General features: G+C 52.9%; 1 protein-coding gene across 1 annotated transcript in view; it reads right to left on the bottom strand.

The window, feature by feature from the left end:
- SH3RF2 (SH3 domain containing ring finger 2) overlaps positions 1-26300 on the bottom strand; it is a 35621-nt gene extending 9321 nt beyond the window's left edge. The window contains exons 1-3 of the mRNA XM_074156413.1: positions 25929-26300; positions 9903-10172; positions 5357-5680 (exon numbers count right to left, since the gene is read on the bottom strand). Of these exons, the coding sequence (XP_074012514.1) occupies positions 5357-5680; positions 9903-10172; positions 25929-26300 (966 nt within the window). The remainder of the gene's footprint in view (positions 1-5356; positions 5681-9902; positions 10173-25928) is intronic.
- Between the last annotated feature and the right edge of the window lie 1601 nt (positions 26301-27901).

The following is a 27901-nucleotide window of genomic DNA, read 5'->3' as shown; positions in this document are numbered from 1 at the left end:
GCACAGCAAGCCCCGGGGTGATGGGGAGCACACACAAGCATTGTTCCAGCATGCAGCGTTTGATCTGGTGTCCCTGGGACGCTCTCTCAGGCTGATCGATCCCTGCGAAAGCACCGAAGTGTGTCCCGGGGTGAGCTGCTGTGGGCAAGCGGGTCATCCCTGTCTGCCCTGGGCGCTGCACACACCGAGTGTGAGCCGTGTGGAGCGGCGGCTGTCGGGAGGTGGGAACGGAGCTCCCAGCCAGGCAGGACGGTGGCAGCAGCATCCCCGGGAACCTCGGCCAGCGGGAAGTCACCGGGCTGGGATGTGGCTGGCAGTCACGCTCTCCGGCAAAGACCACAGGATCGTTAATGATGCGAGTTGTCAGGGCTTTAATCTCTTACTCATTTCAAATCTAATTTCTAGTGGCCATGTCTGTAAGAGGGTGCTGGGGGAGTGGCTGAGCAAGGACCTCGGGGGAAGAAAAGGATTGACTCACCAGCTCTGCTGCTCTCCAGTAAATCAAGTTAATTAAAACCCCGGCAACTGCAGCTTCTGCCTCTGGACCTGGAGTGGCAGGTAAAGCTTCACACCATCCTTACTTTCCTCATTTTCTAGTCCAGGTAGGGTCAGCCCAGGCTCTCATATAAAGTTGATTTGAAATTATAATTCTCTTTAATAATTTTGGTAACCAAAATGTTTGAAATTTGGGGATTTGGAGTCTCTTTTTCCCACATTGGAGCAAAATGACAATCTTTTGCTGGTTTTTCTGATGGAGCTGCATTGAAATGTCCACTTCTGGATGGAAAGCTTGATGTTTTTCATCTCTCTGTTCCCCCTGTGCATGGATCCTTTCAGAGCCGGCATCAAAGCTGGGTTTGTGTTTTCAACAGAGAGGAAAAAGGATTGAATGAAATATTTTCCAGCTGCGTATGATTGATTTCAGCATTCACTTTTGCTAATCTCCTGCGGGTACCTTGCAAGCCCTTATAAGTACAAAGAGTTTCATCTCCTGCCTCTCCTTAAATCCCTCTCTTACTCCATCTCCCATCCAGCTCGTTGCCAGCGCGGTTTCTGCAGCACCTGCTGACACGGGCACTTCCCCGTGGAGTGTTCACGGGATGCCTCGTGGGGAGGGAGATTTTCCCCGATCCATCGGGGGTGGTTGGTGCTGCTGGGAGTTGGGTGCTGCAAGTTTCACATCACTTACCCCATAGAAAAGCCACGTGCACTTGGCGGCTGATGTCAGGTTTATCAGCTCACTTGAACGAGCGGCGAAGGGCAGCAGCGGCCCCTGGCCGGGTGTTTCCTGACCCACCTACCCCCAGAGCAGGGGAATAAGCTCAGTGGTGACTGGGGTGACTGGGCAGAGGTTCCCTCCGCTGCTGGGGCGGGGAGGGCGGGCGCAGTTCAGCATCGCTGCAGCCGCTTGCCCAACCGGCACATGCACAGACACGGTGCCCACAAGCCCTGCAAACTGGTTCTGGCTCCCGGCTTGGCACCGCTAAGGGAAGGAAGAGCAGGAGGAGGACGGGCGGGTGCCGGCCGCGGCTGGTTATTCCCTTTTATGGCCTGAAATGAGCCCGACCTGATCCTCGGTGGTGGAAAGGCCAGGCAGGGCGTGCTGTGGAAAGCCCTGCAAACACCCAGCACGGCCCCTTCGCCGTCACTTCTGAACCCGTGCTTTGTTCTGCCTGTCCCCAAGGTGCCACCAGGCATCACTGGAGATGTGACTCTGCCGGGGACAGGGTGCTTCAGGGGGTTACTAGCACTCCTCTTTGTCCTCCTCAAACGTATGTAGTCTCGAAGCTTAGGGCAAGTGCCACAGAACTACAAGCTATGGGAAAATTCCCACTTTTTTTGACACCTGCCCCAAGGAAAGCAACGAACACCTCCATTCAAAACGCATGGATTATTTTTTTTAGAATTACTAGGTCCAAATGTATACTCAATATCTCTCTGGATGCCTGTCCTTGCAGAGGAGAGGGATTTAAGGGCTTGGGTAGTAACAGGGTCACTTGTTTCCAGTTTTATCACTAAGGTGGCCCTGCTGCCCCATCCCCGAGTGACAGCTGGTGCCAGGAGCCCCCTCCTGTGACCCTGACCCTTGCTGGTGTCAAAGCTGGTTGCAGCACAGCTCCTTTCCTTCAGCTGGTCTCAGGGGGCCTTACGTCCTTATCTTGGGCAGGGAATGAAACTGGGTCATTGTCTGGAAGGAGAAAAGCAGCTCGCAGCACTCGGGGGAGGCGAGCGAGGGGCCGGGGGGCTGCTGGTGGGGCAGGTCAGAGAAAAGCTCTGGTGTTTGGATGTGGATCCTGGGGACCCTGGCTGCTCTTGAACCTCTTTGGGCTCCTCGTGGAGGCCCGGATGGGGACTTTCCCTGGCTCGCAGGGAGGGTGGATGCTGCAGCGCGCGTTCCTCCTGCCAGTGATTCACCCTGCGCAGCCTCCGCTCCCGTCTCAGGCAGGCGCCCGCTCCCTCCCCACACCAGCCCTCTGCTCAGCAGAGGGGGCCATCGGCGCTGGCCCGGGCACGGGCCACCTTCCGTCCCCCTCCCCTTGCCCAGCCTGCCCTGTGTGCCTCACCCCTGCCTGCCAGCTGAGGTTATCCAGCCCTGGGCTTTGTCTCCTGGGACAATTCTCACTTAACCTGTTAAATCCTCACCTGCTTCATTCTCCAAAACTCTTTGCTCTTGCCCACCAGGTCCCAGAACTCTTCCCGAGAGGCTGGACTCATTGGGGCTGGCTCCGGGGTGGTCGGAGCGCTGCCCTCACTGCTCCTCACCCGCCTGGTGCGAGCGCGGGCTCCTGGCACCCAGGGGGTCCCCGGGCAGGGTTTTCAGCCCCCCATTGGCACGGCTGAGCTGAGCTGTGGGCTCCGCTCCATCTGCTGCACCGTATTTGTGACCGCCCACAAAGATCTGGGCTACCCAACCTCTGCAGGCTTACGAGGGAGCACGGGAACGCAGAGAAGCAATTAAGGATGTGATTCAGCCCACTCTTTTCTTTACTATATTGCTAATAACGGAAGACCCCAGCTTGGGACTTGTGCTCCGTTGAGTTTTCGGGGCCGGAAGTAGGCACACAACTGTTCATTACTGCCCGACTTCTGTTTCATCTGGAGTAGCGTAAACCCAAGAAACACAGATCTTTTCCTTCCAAGTAATGCTGTGGATATAAAACTAATTGCCATGGAACAACCACACTTTTGGACATGAGCTGCTGCTTTTCCAAAGCCTCAGCAGTTACTGTCAAAGCTGAACTTCCACCAGAAGCTGCTGATCAGCATCAGCTCTCATCTCTCCCACTACTCCTCAATCCTGCAGCTTTGCTCTGATCATGAGAGCTGCCTTATCAAACCCCTGCAGCTTTCCCGTCCATTAATACTGGGAAAAAGGCCGAGTGACCTCAGTGGGGCACGGCCAGCGTGGTCCCGCCTGGCAGCGCGTATCTGGGCTTGCAAAAGAATCTCAGCTTTGCAGGTCAGTCATCGCAGCCCAGACCCAGAGACGGGAAAAGGAGAAGCTGTAACCTGTGCAGCCCTGTGAACAGCACAGATCCTCTGGCAAACCTCCGGGAGCAGAACTGTTGTTTAGAAGAAAGGAGATTCCAGCCCTTCTGAGGCAGCGCGTCAACACATCCACTTGATCGCTTCTGCTGCCGACAGTAGTTCACACTGAGACGTTTTTGGTAAAATTATATTGGGTTTGTGAGACATGATACCACTTCAATTGAATTATAGTTCTATTGTGAGGCTCCATTTCCTCTCACACACTACAGGAGCTAACATCCAAGGCTCTTTGCAGGCTATTGCTATGTACAAAGTACCTGCGGGGTTTTATTGCACAGGCACCGCACTACCAGGGACTGGCTTATTGCTTTATAAAACATTAGAGCAGCTCTGAATATGAAAGATGTCATACAAATCTAAACAAAACCTTTTTTTTCTCCTATTTCAGATGATCTGTGAAGATTCTATACTGAGATCTTTAATCAGAGTGTGGAGAAGGAGTGAGACTCTCTTCCTCCCAGAATGAAGAGCGGATGTAGTCCAAAAGGTCAGTCTACGTTTATTATCTCAGCCCTAAATTCCACTTCTCTCAGCAGAGTCCCGGGTTCAGGCTGCAGACAAGGGCTGTGTAATTGCCCTCCTGCAGACACCTCCCTCTGGCCGTGGGTAGGAGCGGGCAGGGGGCAGATTCAGGGCAGGGCAAGGACCCCGATGGCTTTTCAGGAGGGCTGGCAGCCCTGCTTAGCAGAAACAGGAGGCTTCAGTATTTCCGTGGGCGCTACAACTGCTGAACGGACGTTTTGTGAGGAAGTCTGTCCTGTCGGCAGTTTGCCTTTGGAGAAAACTATGGGGATTAGGGCACGGTAACGGAGCTCCGGCTTCCCTGGTACCTGTGTGTGCCCTGACGGGCAGAGCAAAGGTGGGGGTTAGAGGTACCCAACCCGGGGAGCTCCTGTGCTGAGATTTGGGCTTAATCAAGTTTTTTGATTAAAGCCGGTGCTTATCATTGAGGATAAGCACTGGGGATGTTGGGAACTCCTTGTATGCTTGAGACTTACCAGAAAAATTGAACTACCAATTAATAAAAATAATAGGTTTCTACTTTCCTTTCAAGCGTGGGGTTAGATGAAAAGGCCGTTGAAGCAATCGTAGGCAGGACAGACCTGCTCAGTATGATGCAGCCTCCTCTCTGAGCTCACCAGGCTTTTATGTGCTCAGAATTCAGGGCCTGACTCTGCAGGTCCTACTCTGCTGGTGCAACTTAATTCTGTGAGAGGAGCTCGGAAAGGCTCATCCTCAAAGTAACGCGGGTGAGTGTGGCCAATGGCTGGGTTAAGCTTTAATTTTGCAAGTGCTGAGAACTGCCTGTTTTTGATCTACATCGTTATACAGCAAACCAGATGTTTGCAGTGTGAATTCAGGTGCGTGCGCGCACACACACACACACACACACATGGCTGTGAATGAGCTCCCATGGGAATTCACATTCCTTACTACTTTCTAAAATGAAAAATATTTTGTTTTGCAAGTTAAGGTCTCTGTTTTCTCCCACTGTCCACGTGGAGCTCACTGCAGTAGGGCAGAAACCAGGATGGGAATGCGCTTTATCCATGTTTAGTTACTCTGATAACTGAATTTCTCTTTTCATGAATTCCCTTGGGCCCCTGAACTCTGAAGACAGACCTTTTCAATTCAGACAGAGGGGAAAAAGTCCCAGCAACCTGATGTGGATGACACCCGACAGACGCTATTACTATGGGTGCTCTTTAGCTTCTGGAATTGCTGCCTGTGCTTCGAGTGTTTCTACCCAGGATTTGAGTTTCGGACTCATTCTGCTCCCACAGCATCCACGATGCCGCTTGCCTACCTGGAGAGGGGGGCTGTAGGGAAACTCCGCTTTCTCGCTGCTCTGGGTGGCCACGGTGGGGTTGCTGGAGCTGATGAGGACGGGGGAGCTGATCTCCAGTGCCTGCCGCTCGGAGGGCGCGTGGACCATCCTGTTGAGAGTGTTGAGGGCGGTGGTGATGGAGAACTGCCGCAGGCTCTTGCGCCGGGAGTCGGGCACCTTGGGGAACGCCGGCGAGTCCGCGCCCTTTGCTTTAGGAGATGCCGTCCGTAGGGACGCGCACTTAAACTGAGGGGACCAGTGGCTTTTGCTGGTCTGGAGGAGCTGCCTCGCAGTAGTGTTTGGCTGGAAGAGAGAGATGTGATGGCACAGTTCAGAAGTCACGCTTGGCACAGCCCAGGTTTCCCTTTTCCCTCTCTTTTCTGACCTGTCAGCAGGTTTCAGATGATGTACAGGTGCTCTTTAAAATCTTTAAAAGCTCAGTCATTCCCCTGATGCATTTTCAGTGACAAATCCCGGGTGCAAAGCTACTGATGCAAAGCTGACAGCAAAATTAAAATTGGCTTGAAAAAGTTATTGCTTAGAGAAGGTGTTACTGGGGCTGAGTGCTCCCCTCAGCACTTTACCAAAAGCTGTGTTTCTTGTGAAAGCCCTTGCCTGGCAGAGGTTCTGTGCAGGGGAGAGCTGGCCAACTCCAGCAGCGTTATAATAAATTAAACTCTAAATTAGAAGGGACGTTTGGGCACATCTCCCTTTTCCGCTTCGTGCTGCCACGCTTGGGAGCGTCTCGCAGGATGTCGGAGCTCTGCAGCCGGCTTTAAGGCGTGAGCTCGGAGAAGCCCTCATTGGCGGTGGCTTTCCCAGCAGAATAGATCTGCCCGGTTACCTCTCTGCCGGCCAGAACGTTCATGGCTTGGTCCTGCTCCCGCTCCCGCTGAAAAGGCCTGGCTCGTGCCCGTTGGCTTTAACGAGGGAAGAGTCAGGCCCTGAGTTTGCATACGGGCGATGCTCAAACAGTATTTCTTGGAAACTGCTGATCACACAGTATTAATAGCAAAGGGCATGTGGTGACAATTTTTTTTACCGCGATGACTGCCAGAGGAATTAATCATGATTTACTGCTGACATTAACGAATTGCAAAACTTGGAGATTCTCACCCACTCATGTGAGGCAATGTGCCTGGCTGCGGGGCTGAGCAGGGATGGCTCTGACGCGGGAGAGGTGTCTCTCCGGCATTATCATTTTAAAGCAGGGATTGTTTTCACATTTCCCTCCCCCTCACCCCTTAAAGCAAGGTTTAAAAACAATAGCGTGTGCATATGTACACATATAAGATGGCAATATTGTCATTTCTGTATGTAATTAAAATTAGCCTAAACAGGAAACATTTTTCTTCCCTCTCTAAACACCGGGGGACGCGATGAAATGGGGCACAAACCTAAGCATCAAAGCCAAGAAAAGCCTTAGCATCTCCCAAAACAGACCTATCTTTGCCTTCTCCATAATTAATTTCTAGTTCCTTGGTGGCTTTACGTGGCCCTAACTAACTTATTTCTGTTAATGCCAGACTTAAATAAGTAATTACTGAAGCTAAAATGATTTCATTAAATGAAAAGACATTCTACAAACTATATTCGAGCTTCAAATAAGATGTCTTACTAGTGTCCTTTTATAAAATAGCCACAAAGAAGTGCTTGCTGTAATTATGATGATTACAAGTATTAATTTTATTTCTAGGAATTCTTGTTGGTGCCATTTACACCCAACATCTCAAGCTAAACTGCAGGAATACAATTAACGTCTAGACCAGCACTAACAAAGCACCGTCAGGGAGCGGGCGGGAGGAAGGGCTGGGAGCCGGAGCACTGGGAACGCTGCCGTGCTGGTGCGGGGGGACAGCTGGGGACACCATCACCGGCCACCTCCCCGCAGATCAGTCCAGCGAACAGAGCCTCGCGGGAGCTGCTTACAACAGAATCCCTTGAAAATGCAAGTTTGGTAATTTGGCTGAATTTGGCATTTTTGCCCCCATTTTTTTTCCCATTGCAGAGGATCATTGCAGTGAGGGAGAGGGAGAGGGAGAGGGAGAGGGTCGCTGTCTGCAGGGCCCAGAGGCAGCGTGAGCCGTGCGGGGCTGGGAGGGGGGCTCTGCCCCCAGGTGCCGGCTGTGCCACTGCCTGGTGTGGGTCTGGCTGGGCATGGCCAAGAACGGGTCCCCACAGCACACACACGGTGGGGAAGGTTCCTGCTCTGTCACCTCATGTGCCCTCTGAGGGGGCAGATGCTGTCACCCCGACAGACAGAAGCGTGGAGTCCCCGGCCCTCTGCGGGGTGGAGGGGGTGGTCGGGTGATGGTGGGCTCACACTGCCATGGTGGAGAGCAGCCCCCTTGACAGCCGCGGTGCTGCCACCCCGTGCGGCCCCGGGGACACCTTCTGTGGTGTCCCCGCTCCCCAACACCAGCCTGTCTGGCCTTACTCAGCACAACGCTCAAACTTGTCTTTAATTTAAAGGTGCGAGCGTGGCTGGATCGGGACCGTGCACACGAGTCTGATGGTGAGGACACGAAAAGCTTTTGACCTGCTGGATGGTCTCCATCACGTGGAAATGCCTCTGTAATTGCCACGCACACAACTAATAATGAAAATGGCATTTTAGCTACGAACCAAGCGCAAACCCCCTGTGCGAGTGTGGAGGTAATTGGTGCCACACTGCCCAGAAGCTCAGATGGCTGTTTCAGGGGCTGAAATAACCTGACATTGCTGGAGTGCAGGTATTTGAAATGCTCCGGAGGAAAACAGCCGGTTTGTATTGACTGATAGCTCCATCCCTTTGGAAAGACCTACACTCCTGAGCAACCCAGCAGAATTAAATCTTGTTAACTTTTAAGATGTTTTGATTTCATATTTTTAAGGATATCTGCCCTGTGTGTGGGGAAGTAAGGGGAATTTTACAGAAACAAGTTTATGTTTTTCTGTCTTCTGAACAGAAAGTTTGGGGCTTTTGGGGCTCAAAGTTTGGGGCTAAAATTGCAATGACTCCAAGGTTGAAGGGGCCTGAGAAGAATGGTTCCTGCTGGCCCAAACATCCTGCAGAGTACATGCATAAACTTTCCATCTGAACTGGTGGAAATTTTGTATTAATCTGGGAGTAAGTGACTCTCAGCTTTCATTTCTGTGTCTGGACAGTAACTGCTGCCTGAAGAATAAGCAGAGATTGCCAGGTGGGATTGCACATGAATCTCTGCCTGAGTTCCCAGGTGGGCTTGTTGCCAAATTACCCCCACCTTCTCGGGCACTGCCATGGGGTCACTGCCGCGGGGAGTTACGGGGGAGACTGCTCCAGCCTTTGCCCTTCCATAGGGTGCCAGCGGCCGCTGCCCCGGGGCTGGGGGCAGGAGGATGCTCTGGCCTCTCTGTGGGAGCGTTTGTGTTCCCTCTGCGCTAACTCCCCAGGTGTTGTCAGCTTTGCTGCGGGAGCAGGGACGAGCGCAGGCTCCTCACGCAAATACACAGCGTGAGTAAGCCCCGAAACAAAGAAAAATAGCGTGAAAGAGAAAAAACAAACGCTGACGGCAGAGGCGCCTCCTGCTGCTGAGTGGATCCTCCTGCCAAAGGGGGGGCTGCTGGCTGCCCAGCCTCGCTGCATCGGCGCTACCGAGCTGAAAGCCCACATTTCCTAGAGCTGCTGGTGATGTGTGACGCTGCTCTGAGCTGATTTTTCTCTTTTAATTCTTCCCCTTATTCAGAAACCACAGCTGGCTCTCGGACGTTTGATTTCTCCTGCCCCCCTGCCAGCCACCCCACATCCAGCTCCTGCTCCTGGGGACACCTGGCCTGGGGACACCCCACAGCCTCCTCCTGCCTCCTCTTCCCAGCCATGAGAGTGAGGAGACCACCACGTCTGTGCTGCCGGCTGGATGGAGAAAGAGTTGACGTCTCTGTGAGGACACTGGTGCCTGCGGGCAGCGCTTTCTGTTCCACTCTGCCATGCCATGCCTCACCTCTGTTTGCCAGGACAGGGACAGGACTTCGCTGGGAGGTGCACTTACTCAGAGCAGCGTGTCCTCCAGCAGAGCAAACACAAGCTCTGTAGCCTTTGGGGGGAATAAAGGGGAACACGGTGACAGTTCAGGTGTTGCTCTGCAAGTGCTTGTCTCCTGTAGGTTGGGTACATTCAACCGGCACCAGTGATGTACCCCAGACCTGGAAGCAATTTCCATTACTATGTCAGTAGGTGTTGTTTAGAGACCTCCCTGGGGTGTCTGAGAGCAGGCGCCACCAACAGCCACTCCTCACCCACGACAGCAGCCTGGGCGAGGGGCTGAGCCCAGGGACTGCATCGCTGCTCATGGTGGGCACTTCCATCCCTCCCTGGACACCCCTCATCCTGCATGTACCCCTGGGTGCCGTGGGACAGTTGGGGGGTGTTAACCCCTGGCAGCAGTGTCTGAGGGGGCTTGGGAGCCTTACTGCTTTCCAGAAAGGAGCTCCGGTGGAGCTGGGGAGCAGCAGAATGCTGAAACAAGAGGACGGGCCAGCCCCTGGCCGTCGCAGGGGGACTTACCTTGTGAAACGTCAGGCAGTCCTTGTTCTCCACCTTGTCCCTGCTCCTCAGGTTGAGGCCGTAGAGAGCTCTGCCCAGGGGCGGTGGCAGGGGCAGCTGCTTGATGACCTGCACGGAGCTGGCGGGGAAGACGCCGCTGACCCCGTTGACCTCCCCCAGGTACCAGTTCTCGTCCAGCTGCCGGAGCAGCATGATGATGTCCCCCTTGTTGAAGCGCAGCTCCCCGGGGTTGTGCCCTCGGTAGGTGTACAGGGCCTTGGCTCGCGGGACCTGCGGGACGAGAGGCAGCCCTTGCAGTTTGTCCGTGACAGCGATGCTTAACATAGACAGAATTCCCCAAAAGCATTTGTAATTACTGGGAAAAATTTAGAGGTCTAAGGCTTAAGCATGCGTTTTTTGGGATTAACTACCCACATCCTTTCTTGATGTCTTTTTCTAATGAAGACAAGCTCCAAAATACTTATGCTAAATTTGTATCAAGATGAAAAGCAGGCTGAACTTGTTTAAGAATATTAAGAAACAATTAATGCCTTAAACTAGTCTTCCCATGGGATCTTATTGCCTGCTCTAAGGTAATGTAATGTCTAATGCAATATCTATTTTAATGAACCTAGGTATTTCTATGTCAGAATGACCAGAGGTCGCAGCCACCATCCAGCTGACCCGGGGCTGTCACCTGCGGTGGCCAAGTGTGGGTCTGCAACCCAACAGGAGCAAGGTGAGTGCGGGTTCTGCTCTCCTGTGGTTATCAACACCCTGTGGCCGTGACTTTATTGCAGTCTTTAATCTGGGTTACAGGAAGAGAGGCTTCTTAATGTTATTGTTGTTGCAGTATAATATGAGAAAGGAGAGATATAGCAAAACCAGAAGAGATGAGGGATCTTTGCCATCTTGATTCTCATCAAAATGAAGCTACAAAGTTAACTTAAAATAACTGCTTTACTGACCCTTATCTATAGTAGAAAACTCAGTTTAACACACAATGCTGCAGCTCATTTAGACGGCTGAATAAACCCGAGCTGTGCCTGGCCTTGGTGCTGTGATCCCGCGCTGCAGGGCAGCCTGAGGGGCGTTTTTCTTGGGAGAAGTGCAGATAACGATGTTTTCTGCGCTCTCTGTAGCTGTTCTCGGTGTGCATCTGGGGGGCCTGGACGCTGGAAACCAGCAATGCTGAAAGGCTCGATGGTTACATACTTGTGTTAAAGACAGGATGGAGCACATCTGTTGTATGGGTCCCACACAAGTGCACCCTAGAGCCAATGAGGAACCTGTGTTTGTTTATGTTTATTGCCATATGCAACATCACAAACCTATTTAAATACCAAACACTGAGAGTTAAGCTCTGTCCTTCTGCTGGCCCTCTGGCTGGAAGCGAGTGCTGCTCCCTTAACTTCTGGTCAGCGCTGCAGCGCTCAGGCTGCGTGACTGGAGGATCATTGTATATCCCTGAGGATCACTGTGTGTCCCTTCCAACTGAAATATTATATTCTGTGCTATTCTATGTTACTCTTGTGCTATTCTGTGTGCTTGAGTGCTGTGAGAAGGTGTGCTGCCTTCACAGGACAGCTGCCAGCACAACCCTTGTCCCGTCATCTCTGCAGACAAGTTAGAAATAAAGGTTGTAAGGGAAAATATCCTCGTGCGTGTTTGTGAAGCCTCGGTCACTGAACGATGCGGTTTCAGCCCAGGCTCTCATCCGTACACAGGGGTTCCATCCCGCACCGGGTGAGCGGTCCATCCAGTCTCACATCCAACCGGAAACAGTGACCCAGACGAAGCGCTTGGCTCTGCCTCTGGGAGAGACTTCTCCTGGGCTTGAGGCCAGCAGTGATTGCTTTGGGCATGAAGTGAGGCAGCTGTATCTATTCTAAACTATTGTCTGAGCTGTTAGAGCTGCAGATATTGCACCTTCTTTGAATCATACCAGATTCTCAGCTTCAATAATATCTTGCCTTGTGGTTCATTTTCTTTAATCCCTTTTGATGAACTCTTTGGCTGTTTCTGGCTGCAGGAGCTTCCCTGCAATTGGTAGGAATCTGGAAATAAGGAACTGATCCATTTTCTGGTTTCTGTCTGCTTTCCAAGACATGGCACTGCCTCCTTCAAAGGATTCCTTGGACCAAGGGAGGAATCTTTGAGGGTCCAGCCTGCCCCTCCTGTGCTGGTACCTGAGATAAAGACCCCAGCGAGTGACTCCTGGGCACCTCCAGTGGAGGCAGCCACAGCTCTGTGCCTCTGCAGTGGGGGACCCTGGGCTCTGCCTACATTTTAAGGGGAAAAACCAAATGCTGAGCTCCAAGTCTAGCCTCCCAGCTGGTAGCACAGCTGCAGGAGATACATGCTGAAAAAAGGGGAAGCCAGGATTGTCCCCAGCTCTAGAGCCTTGATCAGTTTTAAGCAGAGGTGCCGGTGCTTGGGACAACCAGGGACAAGAGGCTTTTCAGCTTCCTCTGTGCCAGACTCTGCAGATCTAGATGGTCCTTCTCCGCTCTTTGGGATTTGTAACATCATGTGTGGGACTTCAGGAAAAACCTTTGTGGCTGATTTAGGTTTTGGGAAGAGAACATCTTCCAGCACTCCTAAACACTGATGCTCGGTAGGAAAAAGGAACTGAGAAGAGAAAAATTTTATGTACTGTGTTTACTTCAAAGTCATTGAAACAGGAAACAATTAGTTGAATGTTTAGTTCTAATTAACTCATTTTGTCTGTTAATTTGTGCTAACAGTAAGCGCATGCACTTGGCTTAGCGACACCCAAAGTATGTTGCTGGGAAAAAGGAAGATGCTGGAAGTGAGACATCTGGCCAGCTCTGCTCTCCATCAGTGCCCCAGCTCGGATGGGGAACAGGGAGTGTGCCAGGGCTGGGGACACAGAAACTCTCCCTGAGAACCTGTGCCTGGATGGACTCACATTCCCATGCAGAAAAACATAGTGTGGGAATAGAGGATTACAGGAGGGGCAGTTCTCCGTCGGAAAGACTCCGAGACAGACTCTCTGGTGTCAAACAAGGACAAGGAGTGCAGAGAGAGAGACCTTTGATTGCCTCAGGAGCGACCAGAAAACAAACAAGACTCATGCAAACTGCGAAAACAGGGCTTGTAAAGGAGGAGCACAAACATCCGGGGATGGTGAGAGAATGGTTCCACAGGAAAATAAAGCAAAACATAAAAGGCATCAAGAACGAGTTATGGAAATGTATTAAAAACAAGAGAAACTGAAATGAAATGCATGCCTACAACTAACTGGGAAAAGTGAACCAGCAACAGGCTGCTGAGAGTCTGGAATATTCTCTCTGCAGCAAGAAGTAGGATGAGACAGGAGGGCAGGCTGAATAAATAGCTGAAAGCGTGTTTGGGACCGTAGGGCTGGCTGAAACTCACCCCTCCTTTCTAGGGTTCTAATGCTCTGTTAACAAAGAGGAGATGTATTTTAAAAAAGCCATAGCAATACAAAAAGTTTTGTTTTGGAACCAACTGAAATTTACTTGAAATTAACTTTTTCAAGATCTTCACTTCATCAAAAAAAATCATTCAACTCAAGTAAATTTTTAAGGCCCAAGTCAGATTTTTCCAAAGTCTGTCTTTGCTGCTTGTTTTTTTTTTTTTTTTAGATTTTGTTTGTCTGTTCAGATACTGAGCCAAAAATATCACATTGATTTCCCAACTTCATTTAGGATATAAACCAAGCCTTTATCTACCCACACGGAGCAGCCGCTGTGGTGTTTACTGCACAGGGCGCTCTCCTGCTTTGCCGGCCTCTCGCAAAATAATTCTTCAAGCTGAGATTTTCAGAAAGACGTACATCGGGGTCACTGTTTTTTAATGTGTTCATGAGCAGTAGGAAGGACAAGGAAAAACAGCGGAGCCACCCTGCAGCACACCCCCCCGGGGGAGCAGCAGGAACCCGCTGCTGCTGGTGGCTCCTCCTGGTGTGAGAACAGGCAGCTGTGGGCGTATCTCAGATCTGATTTTCTTTCTCAGGCTTCGGCTGGTTTCTGTCCAGTCTTGGATGTACATGATCCTCTGCAAGGCATCTGTTTTGCTTTATTCAAAGTAGGTTAATTACAATGGCAGAAACTGGGGTGCTAATTAAGCCCGGCGATAAAGACAAGGTGTGCCTGGAGGTAGCTGGCTTCGGGCAGAGGGCAGAGGGAAAGGCTTTCCCGGGTGAGGACGCGGTCCCAGGCGTGGGGTGAGCAGGGACTCCGTTTGTTTTGGTGGATCTTTCTCCCGTTAGCATGTCCAGTTGCTTTTGGTTAACCCAAGGCAGCATTTTCATTTAGCGGGGTGCCAGTGGCAGCAAAACGTTCAGCCAAATATTGCCAATTTTGGCACGCTCCCTGGCTGCAGGGTTCAGCGTCTGCCTTTACATCAGCTGGGAAAACACTGTGAGAAGCTCTGTGAAAAACTCAGCTAGCGGTAGTTGAAAATTTGTGTAGAATATTTGCTGCCTGGTAGCAGAGAGGCAGCAACTACAAAGAAGGAACCTCCCCGGTGAACCATGGAATCACAGAATCACAGAATGCCAGGTTGGAAGGGACCTCAAGGATCATCCGGTCCAGCCTTTCTTGGCAAAAGCTCGGTCTAGACAAGATGGTCTAGACAAGAAGGGAAAAGGTTTTTTTCCCATGATGCCATGCAATACTGCAGCTACAGTAGCAATGCTAAATTAAATAAATAAAAGAGAGAGGAGAGTCTTTTATGTTCACCTCTGTGAAAGCCTCTAAAGTCAGCGGGAAGCTGAGCAGAAGAAGGGAATGCCACAGGACATGGAATTGCCCACTGCTACTTCTCAGGCGATTGAGGAGACGGGGACCAATGGGATGTTTTGCCAAGACCATTAGGCCAAGGGCAGTCAGTGCTCATGAACCCAAACCCAGGGGGGTTTTGGTGCTGAGGAAACTCTTTTTGTCTGCCTGCGGTGCCTGTGGCTGCTGCAGAGAGCCTGGCCTCTCCCAGAGAAGCCTTTCCCTCTCTGTTTTCTGGGTGGTTGTAACTTTTTTCAACTCTGTCTCATTTTTCCTGATTTTTTTTTGCCCTCTGTTTTCATGCCTGAGTGAGACATGACCCTATCTAAACCTACCCTAAATCTGGGTAGGTTTAGACTGGATATTAGGAAGAAATTCTTCACAGTAAGAGTGATCAGACACTGGAACAGGTTGCCCAGGGAGGGGGTTGAGTCACCATCCTTGGATGAGTTTAAGAGTCGCTTAGATGTGGTGTTGGGGGATATGGTGTAGGGAAGAACTTTGTAGAGTAGGGTTGATGGTTGGACTCGATGATCCCAAGGGTCTTTTCCGACCTAGATGATTCTATGATTCTATCACCATGTCCCCAGCAGGTATTTCAGGCTCTCCCAGCGGCGAGAGACCCCCTGTTGCCACGGGGGTGCCTGCAGAGCTGCTGGGAGAGCCCTGGGTGGTGGAGCCAGAAGCTCCCTCTCTCATCAGTGCCGTGCTGTGCGTGGGCTTCAGGTGAGATGCTTTTCTCTCCTTGGCCACTCCGCCAGCAGGGGTGGTCATGAGAGAGGCACCTCAATGCCTTCTCCCCATTCTTAGTGGATTTGTGGTCGATGAGGGAGAAAAGATATATATATTTTTTTAATACTATTTTTGGCATTTGGCATGAGATGTGCTAGGGCAGCCATCCAATACATCTGAGTCTCCCTCCCTACAAAACAAAGCAGCAAATTAAAAATATGTACATGTGAGGAAGCAATTCAAAGCATCTCTTCATAGCTGGGAGAAATGCACACTATAATTATCTTAAATGAGCTAGTTATAACTTCCTCGTTATTGGCAGTGGATTAATGTAAGACCACACACTCATAGCACTGGCATTTAAAAAAAAAAAAAGAGAGAGAGGAAAAAGAAGTGTGTGAGGCTGGCTGGGGTGTGGGTCACCAGGGAGAAACATTACAAATTGCCAAGAAAGGAAGAAAGACAAGCCAGGGAGTGCAGGGGAGAGGAGAGATTTCTGATGGAGGCTGTGAACACCCCTAAACCTTGTCCCAGGCTCCCCGAGGAGCAGCACGGCCCCACGGTGACACTGTCTCTGCAGGAACAGACCCAGCCGCTGCCTGTGATACCCCGGGGTGAGCAGGAGGATGAGGCCATAAATGTCCTGCACCCACCTGGGCTTCATTTACTCTTTCACCCATTTCCCAGCAAGGCTCACCGTGAACAGCTGCAGCGAGACCCAGCTAACGGTGTCAGATGGGATCCTCTCCTTTCCCGAAGTCAGATGCTCTGACTTCGCCAATATCCACCACTGCGTTAGACGAACACATGGGATGAGTGACAAATGAATCCCAGTTATTGCTGTTGATGTCCAGGGGTGCTTCCTTCTGATTTACTGCATGCCAAAGGGAGGAGAGCAGGAGCTGTTTAGAGGAGCAAGCCCCAGGAGTGTTGCCTGCTGGGGACATCCCCTTTCTGGCACCGCTGCCCGGCAGCAGCATTGGACCGGGCACCCTGCTGGCTTTAGCGGCGGAGCCAGACCCGTGGGGCTGAGGATGCTGCTGGCAGATGGATCAGGAATGGCCTCGGATGGGTCTGAACCTGCACCTGGGTGGTTTCCCAGCTCCGATTTTCCTAACCCTGCTCAGGGAACGCCCCGGAGTCGCTCTCTGCTGCGCCCAGTCCCTCGAGGGCAGGCGGCCACCCCGAGCGTGTGGTCTCCTCCCCCAGCACCTCAACCTCTCTGGGGCAAATACCGAGGGCCTGATCCTGATCTAGGTGTCGCTCCACATGTGGGGAGGCAGTTGTCCCCCAGGACCTCATGCAGGAGAACCAGCTGGGGTGTGGGGTGTCGGAGGAGCACCGGCACCCCGAGCAGGAGCAGCGGTGGCTGTGCCGGGTTTGTCGCCCCCTGGAAGGAGCTGGCTCAGGACAAAGGGACCTGGGACACTGAGGTGCGAGAAGCCAGGCCAGCCCCAGCCATGTCACCTGGAATGTCTGAGGGGATGGAGATGGTGCGGAGGGCAGAGGCAGCCCTGTGCTCTGTGTGAGCTCTGCCTTCCCCTCCCACCCCGGCACCCTGGTGTTTGTGCAGAAGAGCTGAATAGCCGTGCTGTGCAGAGGCAGCGATATTCCTGTACATACACGATTTCTGTAACACATAACAGCCTCCTTGAGAGGAACGATTTATTTCTAGGATAGTGTCAGGAAGAAGAGAAATCCAGTGCTGGATGTATTCCAGTGTGATTTTTCTCTCACTGGGTGCTGTGGGTTCAGTTTGCGAGTGTTTTTGATTATTTTTCATTCTGGAGCTGTTTGGAGCAGGACTGGTGTCGGTGGGAGGGGAGTGGCACCCGGGGCGCTGCAGGGATAGCAGAGCCAGCATTCGCCAGAACTTGCTCTTGAGGGAAACACGTCATATTGGATCCTGTGAGCCTTGAAACTCCATCGTGCCTGCTCTACGCCTGGGTAGCAGGAGTCCAAGTGCAGCTTAAACATTAAACTGAGATGCTCGAAAGAACCTCCCACCCAGAAAGATGCCACTGTGGAGCAAAGAAGGGTCAACACCAAAGGATGGAGGAAGCTCTTCCTGCCAACGCTGTCTCCTTTTCTTTAAAGAACTGCGTGGTGTGGAGAGGTGGTAGACAATGGGTGAAGGCATATTTCGTTGCCCAAGATCCACAAGTGAGCGCTGGAGGTGTACAGGGTGGCTGAAGAAGCGTTAGAGCATCTTTGCTCTCAACTGCAGCCTGGAGTGACTCATCCATCTCTGCAGGGGGATGCCGCATCTTCAGTGCAGGGACCCCCACAGTGTCCTGCAGCACACATGGAAATGTCCAGAATATTCCATGTGTGTAGGAGATGGAAAGCTTGTGTCCCGACCCCGCTGTGCCGACAGGGAGCCGTTACTGGGTGTTACTGGAGGCGGCTGCTGTGCCGGGCGCTGGGCAGCGTAGCAGTGAGTGATTCCTGCCCTGGAGAGCAGGTGATCCAAAGGGACCGCACAGGAGAAGGGTGGGGAGACGGTGCAAGTGCCATTCCTGCCTTACCTGTGGGGATGGTACAGGGGGAGCAGGAATGACCCACCCAGAGGCAGACAGTGACTCCAGGACAGATCTGAGAGCTGAGGAGCAGTGATTTACACACTGTGCATGGAGAGCTGGTTATTATCTACAGACTGACGCCAAAGGACACGCTGGCTTTTCATAAAGAGACATAATCAATAACAACTGCCATCCATTCTGATTACTAACTTTCTGAAGCCGCCTTCAGCATCCTGCCACTGACTGCCTGCATTTTGATGGGATGAATGAGCCCCACATCGTCTCCTTTGTGTGCTCTGCTAGCGCAGTTTCAGAGCTCTTTAGGATCCAGTTGGATGAAAAGAGCTATTTGAATGTAAATTAATTGCCATTACAATTCTGTTTTTCTGCTTTTTGGCAGAGGAGATAACTTCAGCCTTGTCACAGAGAACAAAACCATCAAAAGTGAACTTGTCATTTCAATCTCTTCATATAATTATATTCTGAGGATTCAGACAGTTGGGTGGTTTCTGCATTATTTCTCCCCTGAGGAGGACTGCTCCCATCTTCCAAGCACAAGCAGACTGTGTGCGCCAGGGAGAAGTCGTCAGTCCCCTCCTGTTCGGGTCGGTGCTGAGGCTCACAAGGTCATATAGAGAAGCTTCTGTCGGGGAGAGACTGGGCAGATGCTGCACCAGCGATGGATGAGCCCCAGGGGAGCGCCCGGCTGCCTGTTGGTAATGTCCCATGGCTCTGGAGGAGGATGGAGCCGGATCAGGCTTTACTTTGCCTGTGTGAGGCCACAAGAGAGATTTAGGTGGGCACGAGGGGTGGCTGAGACACATGCAAGGTAGGAGTTCATAGAAGCATAGAATGGTTTGGGTGGGAAGGGACCTTAAAGCCCATCCAGTGCCCATCCAGCCCATCCCCTGCCCTGGGCAGGGACACCTCCCACCAGACCAGGTTGCTCCAAGCCCCCTCCAACCTGGCTTTGAACCCCTCCAGGGATGGGGCAGCCACAGCTTCTCTGGGCAACCTGGGCCAGGCTCTCACCACCCTCACAGCAAAGAAGTTCTTCCCCACATCTCATCTCAATCTCCCCTCTTTCAGGGTCAAGCCCTTCCCCCTCCTCCTATGGCTCCCCTCCCTGATCCAGAGTCCCTCCCCAGCTTTCCTGGAGCCCCTTTAGGGACTGGAAGGGGCTCTAAGGTCTCCCCGGAGCCTTCTCTTCTCCAGGCTGAACCCCCCCAACTCTCTCAGCCTGTCCTCCCAGCAGAGGGGCTCCAGCCCCCCAGCATCTCCCTGGCCTCCTCTGACCCCGCTCCAACAGCTCCATGTCCTTCTTGTGCCGAGTTGGGCCTGAGCGTGGCACTGCTCCGTAGCCACCCCCTCCTCAGTGCCAGCCCCGTGTCATGGCGGAGGCAGCGCAGGGCCTGTTGGTGTTCCTGTGTGAGGAGAGGGGCAGGCAGGGGCTGGCGCGGGGCACAGCAGGGTGATGCCGGGGACCGACGCGTTGGAGCTGCAGCGTCGGCACGAAACCTTTTCACGCCTCTTCCCCTCATGGCTGCTGCTATCAGACGTTTTCGTCTCTGCTGCAGTCAGCAATCTCGGGCAGTGGTTAAATTGTGTGTCATAGTTTTAAGCCGCACAGAAAACAAACTGTGTCAGCCCTCGGCGTGCCCGGTCATGATGCTCTGCCTCAGCACCGCTCTTCTCAGAAGTGGCTGTTTACCGGGCGGGGAGGGAACCTGCGTCCTGCGCCCCACTCCTGCTGCTCCCGGGCCCTCTCCCTGCGCTAGCAACAGGACCAGCGCCGCCGCCGCCCGCTCCCCATGCTGCCCGGCATGGGCTGATGGCCGCTCCGCAAGCCAGCTCAGCGCTGGTGGCCACGAAGGGATGAGGGATGGCGCTGGCAGCTGTGAGGGGATGAGGGACAGCGCTGGTGGCCATGAGCTGGTGAGGTGTGACAACTGTGGCCATGAGGGGATAAGGGATGGTGCCGGTGGCCGTGAGGGGATGAGTGGTGGCACTAGTGGCTGTGAGGGGATGAAGGATGGAGCTCGCGGCTGTGAGGGGACGAGGGATGACACTGGTCACTGTGAGGGGATGAGGGACGGTGCTCGTGGCCATGAGGAGATGAGATATGGCACTGGTTGCCATGAGGGACAGCGCTGGTGGCTGTGAGGGGACGAGGGATGGCACTGGTGGCCGTGAGGGGATGAGGGGTGGCACTGGTGGCCATGAGGGAATGAGGAATGGCACCCCCCACCCCCATGGGCAGAAGGTGGGTGTCAGTGCTGTGTCCCCACCACCATTCAAAGCTGCCAAGGCTCCTCTGCACCTTCTGATTGCCCAACAACCCAGGATTTAATTTCCACATTATTTCAGGGAAGTGCCTAATTAGTGACGGTACGTCTCTCCATTAGCCTGCCACCTCCGCTTAGCAGCCATTTTGATGGTAAATTAATGACTGTCATGAAGTGATTGCCACCAGCTGGGCCTTGCCTCAGCTGTTGGCCAAGTCCGGGGAGGTCACTGTCTGCCCGGCCGGCCTTGGGCGTCCTCATCTTGCCTTGGGGCTGGCGAAAGAAGCAGCTCTCGCCTTTCTGTATTTCCATTTCCTAGGGCAGACTGACCAACTGCAGCCCAGTTACACAAGACACAGGCCAATGCAGTTCCCCAACAGGCGAGGCTTGCTCCTTCCTCCCTGCAAAGCTAGGGAGAAATTCTGGGCCCATCAGTTGCTCAGGGCCCAAAGAGAACCCTTTTAAAGGGGTCGCATTGCCAAAGGACACACGTTTGTCTCTTAAATTCTCTCTCCTTAGTTGTGTCCCCTGTCCTGGCATCAAAATGAAATGGAGGTTCCCCACATCAGGGTAAACTCAAATATCTGCTTACAAACTCATAAGCAAAAGCTTTTATAAAAAAAGGTCATGGTTCGTTATTCATTTGCACAGTGCCTCGCACAGTGGAGTCCTGATGCTACATGGAGTTTGAATGCCTGAAAAGTAATGAGCAGAATGAAGTCCAGCATTGTTGGAAGTAGATGATCTTCAAGGTCCCTTCAGTCCAAACCATTCTATGATTTAAGAGCAAGCACCCCAGTTTCCCTTGTGAGAAGAGCAGAGGTGAAGTAAAGGACAGCAAGACAAGGTTTAGTTGGCAGCAGTGAATGGGTCTTCTCCCTGCCAAGACCCAGCCTCGCCTCTCTCAGGATGTTTTTCACCTCCAGCCCTGGCACATCGGCAGAGCTTCACCTCAATGGGCCTCCTTCTGCTCCTCCTCTCCTTTCCCTCTGGAGGGGAAAGTTGCAAACTCAGGCCAGTGACCATCTCTGTGGACCCGGGGACGGTGGCCAACCACCAGTGGGGAAACTCTGCAAGAGGAGGAGGGCTCTCAGACTTTCAGCCTCCTTGCTGACCACGATACTCGGCAGGTGAACACGCACGCTGAGAAACCCTGCTGTTCTATTCCTGACTTGCCATCTGAGCCTGACTCATTGCCTTGGTAACAAATTAAAACACTTTTATGTGTTTGCAGCTTGGTACCTTATTTTGTAAAACCAGGGAAACTGGCTCCTGATGTTGGCCGTGGAGGTCCTTTGGCTTTCCCCTGCCCCGAGGAATCGCCGGGAATTGCCGTGGCAGTTGCCGGTTGCACCAGCGAGGAGCCTTGCACCCACTGAAAGCGCAGAGCGGGGTTTACTGGTAACTGAAAGGGACTTCAACAGTTGTGGAGTGATCACGCACCCACCCCGGCCCTCTGCAAAGCCGCCCGTCACGCCATCCAGCCTGGCTTCAGTATGACAGCGCCGCCTCCCATTTACAGCACAACTGGCTGTTTCATCCTCCTTCCCATCAAAAAGGTATTTTCTTTTTAAGAATTCCGTAGGGAACCTGACATATCCCTCATCCCCTGGCTCCGGGCTGTGCTTCTCTCTTAGGCCACTCTCCAAGAGAAAGGAAGGAACGGCTCGGTCTCCTGCTGTGTGTAACACCAGCCCTTCCTCACGGCTGCAGCTACTGCAAAGCCTCTCTTCTTGCACACACAGCTTTTGGGATGTGTGTTGTCAGGCAATCTGTATCACGGTGACCTCACTCTCTCTTTGCAGCAGATAAAAGTGCGAAAACTACATGCAAAGGAGAAAAGTGGCATACGATGGTATCCTGTACGAGGTGCCAGCCAGCACTGCGGAACCAGTTCCTTGGGTCACACTCAGCGTTTTCCAGAATGAGACAAACCCTGATGGGATGTGGCTGTGGAGGCAGCTGGGGTAAGCCCTTTCTCCCAGGAGGTCAGGAGACCGCACAGAACTTTCAGCCAAACAAAGCGGCTCCGTTGCCAGCTGAGGGACCCTGTGGCACGAGCAGCCACCACCCACAGCAGCAGCACCTCCTAAGGCAGAGCCAATGTGCCAGAGTCCCAAGTTTGCAACGCTTGGATAGTGCTTGTCCAGCCCAAAGGGACATGCCACACATTATGAGGTCATTACTGTGACTGCATGGGAACTGTTGGGGCTTTTTTTGGGGTGGAAAGGGTGGTTGGCACAGTGTGTGGGTCAGGAAACATGTTTGCCTCCACTGGGCGCAAACATGAAGGTTGCTTTGAATAAGGTTTCAAAAAGATCCAGCAATCCAAGTCCTGTCTGTCAAATCCAGAGAGGAGTTGGAGATGTTTCTGGAGGAGAAGAAAATACCAAGACACAAGCTCTAAATATAGACGTCCGTGTGAAGGTGGCGACGTTGGAGTGCAGTGTATTTTTATCCCATTAGAGGTGTTATCTGTCTATCTCCCATGAAATGCTGGAGGGGGGTGTTACAGCACTCGCTTCATGCAAAGAGAAAATAGCCGGAGTCACAGTTAAATCTGTGTGGTCTGTGTTTTCCAGAGGCGAGCTGTCATACTCGGGATTTTTCTCCTCTGGCTCACTGCCCCGTGTTTGTTACATGACAAAGTTCATCATCCAAGTAGCTGTTTAGTGGCCGGGGTGGATTTTTGCTGTGTGCAGGGTACGGTTTAGGTCTGCTGCTCATCAGAGACCTATGGGAGCTCTGTGTGTGCCTTGGCACACACCATCTCGCTGTTCCCTCCCCAGCGGCAAGGCCGTGCTTGGCGTGCGTTGGGGCTGAAGCCAGATAAGAAGGATGCTTCAGCACAAGACGTAACCACATCTGGCACATGCCAGGGGCGGTTCCTAAGAGTTCAAAGGCTTCAGCGTAGATTATTTATGCATTCACCTCCTAGCAAATCCTTTTGTTCTTAAATTCCAGACAGTTTATTACGTGGAGATCCTGAAAATCCAAAGACTTGTTCTCTCTGCATAGATGTTAAAGATCTTAAAACCTGGCCCGACGCCCCGGGAACAGGTACGGGGCAGTGGTCCCTGCCTGGTACCCATACGCACAAACCCAGACCGTGCCCACCCTGTGTGAGCATGTAGGACGAGGATTCAAACATGATTTAACTGCTAGCAAATAAGAAATAATTTGGTATGGGCTGTAACTAGAATATTCCCTGGTTTTTAAGGACTGGCTCTGTGGAATTCCTGACTGAAAACTGAGTATTGTGTTACTGCTAATTCAGCAGCTCTGCTGGGGCCTGCTCGCACGTCCCCCTCGGAATGGTATGGGTTCTTGGCTTGCTTGGTGACAAGGGGATTTATTCTACTTTTTTGTCTTCATGGATGTTCATGAGGATGAAGAGCAAAAAGCTGGCAAGGAAACATTTCTGCTGAGAAGAGAAACTTTGATCAAACTTGTGATTTTCTCAGCTCCGTGGAATAAAGGAAGTTTATTTATAGAATGGCTTCTTTGGTAAACACAAAACACATCCTGTATCCTGCTTTTGATGGCGTATCTGGCTGCAGCGCAGCACGGGGCACCTGAATTTTATTTGCTTTGTAGCACGAAGCAGTGTATGGTATTAGCAGTAATTAGCAGACTATGCAGATTGTCTGTCTTTCTCTGGGCAGTCTTTCTCTGGAGAGCACACGACCTCTCAGTTTCCACTGCAGTTGCAAATGAATTCTGCATTGTCGAATACCTGGGAAGCAGCTGTGGTGGGATTAATTGTGGTGGGATTAGCTGTGGTGGGATTAGCGGTGGTGGAGCAGGATCGCACGATGGCTGTTCTCACTCTGATTCTTGACAAAAAGCATCTTCTCCAGGGTTCAGGTCATCGGGAAGCCTTTGCTCTCCCAGGTTACTTCAGAGGAATCCCCTGGAACTCAAGCGCTTCACGGTATGGGGAGAAGTCACCCGTATGACTGTTTCTTAGCACCGCATCCCCACTGCCGCCCAGTGAAGCCACTGCAGGGGAGGGTCCGTGGGCATCAGCATCCCCCGGCAGCACCCGGAGTAACGCTTGGGCCCGGCCGCAAGTATTTAAAACCACCAAAACCAAACTGTGACTAATATGTCGCATTCTTCACCTTGCAGCCGGGGATTCCAAAGTGTTTTAGAATTAATTAACTAATTAAGTCTAAAAGCATTTCAGTGTAACACGTTTTTATATCCCTCCATCAAGAGGCATGGGGAGTCAGAGGCTGTCCTGGCGCTGCAGGAGCCGGTCCCCAGCCCTCTCGCTCACTACTTCTGCCGATTCCCAACCACTTGGTTTTAACACGCTGTTGGGAGCTGCAGACTGAGGGATGTTCCCTTTATATAACACCAGCAACAAGTTCCTACCTGTCCTGAGAAATCGTAAAAGAAACGTGAAATGGGTGAGAGAGAAGAAGAAGAACAGTGGAGCGTATTTGTGCTTTTGTATCTGGGGCTGAGGGAGTCCAGGTGGAGAAACTACAAACCATCTCATTTTCAGCTGAAATGTGGCCCGTGATGGCAGTGGCTGGAAACTGCCTCTCGCTGACGGTTTGTACCTCGCACGAACGGCACCAGGACCCCCCCACAGCCCCCCTGGAGAGCTGGTTCCCAGCGAGGGCCCTCGCTGGCCGCAGCTCTGCTGCTTGAGGAGCTCCTGGCCCTGCTGCTGGCCCAGGGCTACTGCAGCGCAGGCTGCCGAGCCGCACCGGTCGCTGCGGAGGGGCCCGAGGACTGTGCTCGCCCTCGCCCCGCTCCGCTCTTCCACGCGGGCCCCGCTCACCCAGGGGGTCCCCTCCGGCCCCACAGCGATACCCCCACGCAGGTACCCCCAGCAGAGAGGAGAGAGGACCTGTCCCGTGCCTGCCTGCAATTCAGAGCTCGGCAATTCTGAAAAAACGCTCTGAGATTTACCAGCCACTCGAATATTGAATACCAGGCTTTTGAGCATTACCAAGAGGCTTGTGGAGACATCGTGCAGAAGAATAGTTCAGGTGGAAGAAATGGAAACCCGGGAATATGATGCGGGAAAGCTGAGGCCACAAGTCAGTCTCTCCCCCAAATTCAACCTGAGCCAAGCTCCTTTAACAGGTCTAATATCATATCCTCATTATTTAAGAAAAGCTTTTGTACTGTTAACGAAAATGACAGAAACAACTTAGAATTTTAAAATGAGCCTAGTAAATAATCCCTAGGTAAAGTTAATAAGTCAAGTTTAATATTTTTCTTTAGTGAACCTCAAAGAATTTTGCCAGGGCCATAGGCATCATTAGATGCTCTCCTTCCTCTCCAATGGCTGGGGAAACTGAGGCGCAGCGATGGGAAATACCTTTCTCCACCTCTAGCAGTTACAGCTTTGCAATTACTGATTTAATTGCTATCAGTGAAAAACCAGTATATTGCCCAAAAGCTGAAGTGCCTGAAATGTGCCCCAAAAGCCAGGAAACACCTGAAAACTCCTGAGGAAAACAGCTGCTGTGGAGTTTTTCTAAGGAGAAGGGCAAGCTGGTTCTGTCTCAGCCCGAGAGCCGATGCAATCGCTGTTGTGCTGAACTCAAAATAGTCAAATATCACAAGGAAACAGCAGCCAGATTTGCAAACAAAACGATCTCTCATACTTCAAACATTTCTGAAACACTGCTAACAGGAAAGTTTCATAGCTCTCGGCACATGAGTAGAAAGCTCTCTGTGCTCACAGACAGAGTAAAGGACGAGGACGCTCCTTACCCCTTCCATGTGGATCCTCGGACTGGTGGCCAGCCGGTGCTGGTGCAGCTGCAGCGTCCTGGGGACCCTCCTGAGGGAGGCGGGGGAGGACAGGACCCCCGACCTCTGGATGGAGCCAAACCTGGTGACGTTTTGTCCACACCTGACTCCATCCAGGAGGCGAATGAGGAGCAGGTTGGAGGGCAGCTGCTCGATGCTGCAGAGCACGAGGGTCCTGCACTCGGGGCACCTCAGCTCCTTCTGGGACTTCAGGATCCTCTGCAGACAGGGCTTGCAGAAGGTGTGCTGGCATGGTAGCACCTTCGCGGTGGCGTCGAGCTTTTCAAAGCACACAGGGCACTCCAACAGGTCAAGGAGAGCTAAATCATCCATCTTCAGAGGGGGGCTCTGTCAGGAGCAGAGCCGGGGCCATCCACACGCCACATCCACCGGAGCGGGCTGAGCCACCTTCCTGCGCCGGCGAGAGCAGCACGGCGATGCCGGGCTCAGCCAGCCATCCTGCACGGAGGGAGAGGGAGGAGGCAAAAAGAGCAGAACTCGGCTGCTGGAGTATGTAATACATCCCACCTACATTGCAAAGCAGTGCCTCACCAGCCAATTTGCAAATGTATACTTTGCGCTCGCATCCAAGTTTGCAGTGAGTCACGGTGAGTCAGTTCGTGCCCGGGGACGGCGCTGGGGCTGACGCCAGAGGCAGGAGCCCCGGGTCCCCGCCGGGTCCCGCAGCTGGGCCGGGCAGCGCTGGCCGCAGCAGGGCAGGCGTGTGCAGCCTCCCTCACCCTGCAAAGTTGGCTTTAGTGCTCCCCTGTCTGCGGATCATAACTGACAGGGCAGGAAAAAATGCACCAGCTCAGGAGATGAGAGTCCCCGATAAACATCAGACTGGACCTGTTTACGCTGGGCTCCGGCTGAGAGCAGCCGCCCGGGGCACCCATCCCTCCGCGCACACCTACGTGCCGCCTCCCTTCTCAGGTGGGTCCCAGTGAAGCTCGCTCTCTGCCCGTTTTGACAGCAGTTCTATAAAAAGTCCTCCAAACACAAACACTCCGGAGGTACCTGGCAGAGCGGCGAGGCGCTCCGCAGTGCCATCCTTGCCCGCTTTGGCTGCCTCAGCTCTCTGAAGAAACCCAAGACGATTATTCCTCCCACAGCCTGAAGTCACTCAACCTGTTCAGCTCCCCCGGTGCCGCACGCTGCCTGCGACTCCAGCGCACACCACGCCGGGATTCAAGCCCAGACTTGTGGCCCCGCAGCGCAGATGGGAGGCCCCGTGCCCGCCGCGTGCCGGGGGGACCGATGGCAGCCCTCGGTGGCTGCTGGGACGGGCAGCCTGTGCCAGACCCGACCCGGCCTTGGCTGTCTGCCCGGTGCTTGATACGGGGAGCGACTGCTCCAGCTGCTCACTCTTGCGGATGCTCGACTCAACAGTGACCGCTCCGTGGGACAAGAGCGAAAAACCAAACAGCGAGTGTTTGGGCCAGGGCTGACTCCCCATGCGACTTCCAGTGCCATCCCCACGGCTCCAGCAGCCCCCGGCTGTTCCTGCTCCTGGGCCACTGGGGCGATGGGTTCCGTGCTGGGCTGAGACACCACAACTGGGTGCCGAGCGCATCCAGCTCCCGGCAGCGCTCCCCGCGGGAAGCGTGCCCGTGGGCTGCAGCGAGACCCAAGCCCGAACACAGCGGGGGGTCTGACGCGGGCACCTTCTCACCCCAGTGAGCACCGGCCCTGGCAGGGGAAGCCAGGGCACATTTCACAGTATCTGCAATTTGCATTCACTTTATCAGCTGAATTCCTATCCGAGGTCTGCCCTGCTTGCACGTACTGATGCGTTGCCTAAGGAGAGAGCAGAACATGTAGTGAACAGCCAAGAGAGTTTCCCTTACAACCCCTGCCGTAGCTCAGCCCTGTGTTTACATCCTACAAGCACTACAGGTGTTAGAGAAGCAGACTGCAAATCCGCAGGAACGGTT

The sequence above is a fragment of the Numenius arquata genome, chromosome 11 (assembly GCF_964106895.1).
Source record: "Numenius arquata chromosome 11, bNumArq3.hap1.1, whole genome shotgun sequence".
In the NCBI taxonomy this organism is placed as follows: domain Eukaryota; kingdom Metazoa; phylum Chordata; class Aves; order Charadriiformes; family Scolopacidae; genus Numenius; species Numenius arquata.
The sequence above is the reverse complement of the archived record's forward strand: the minus strand, read 5'-3'. Positions and strand labels throughout refer to the sequence as shown.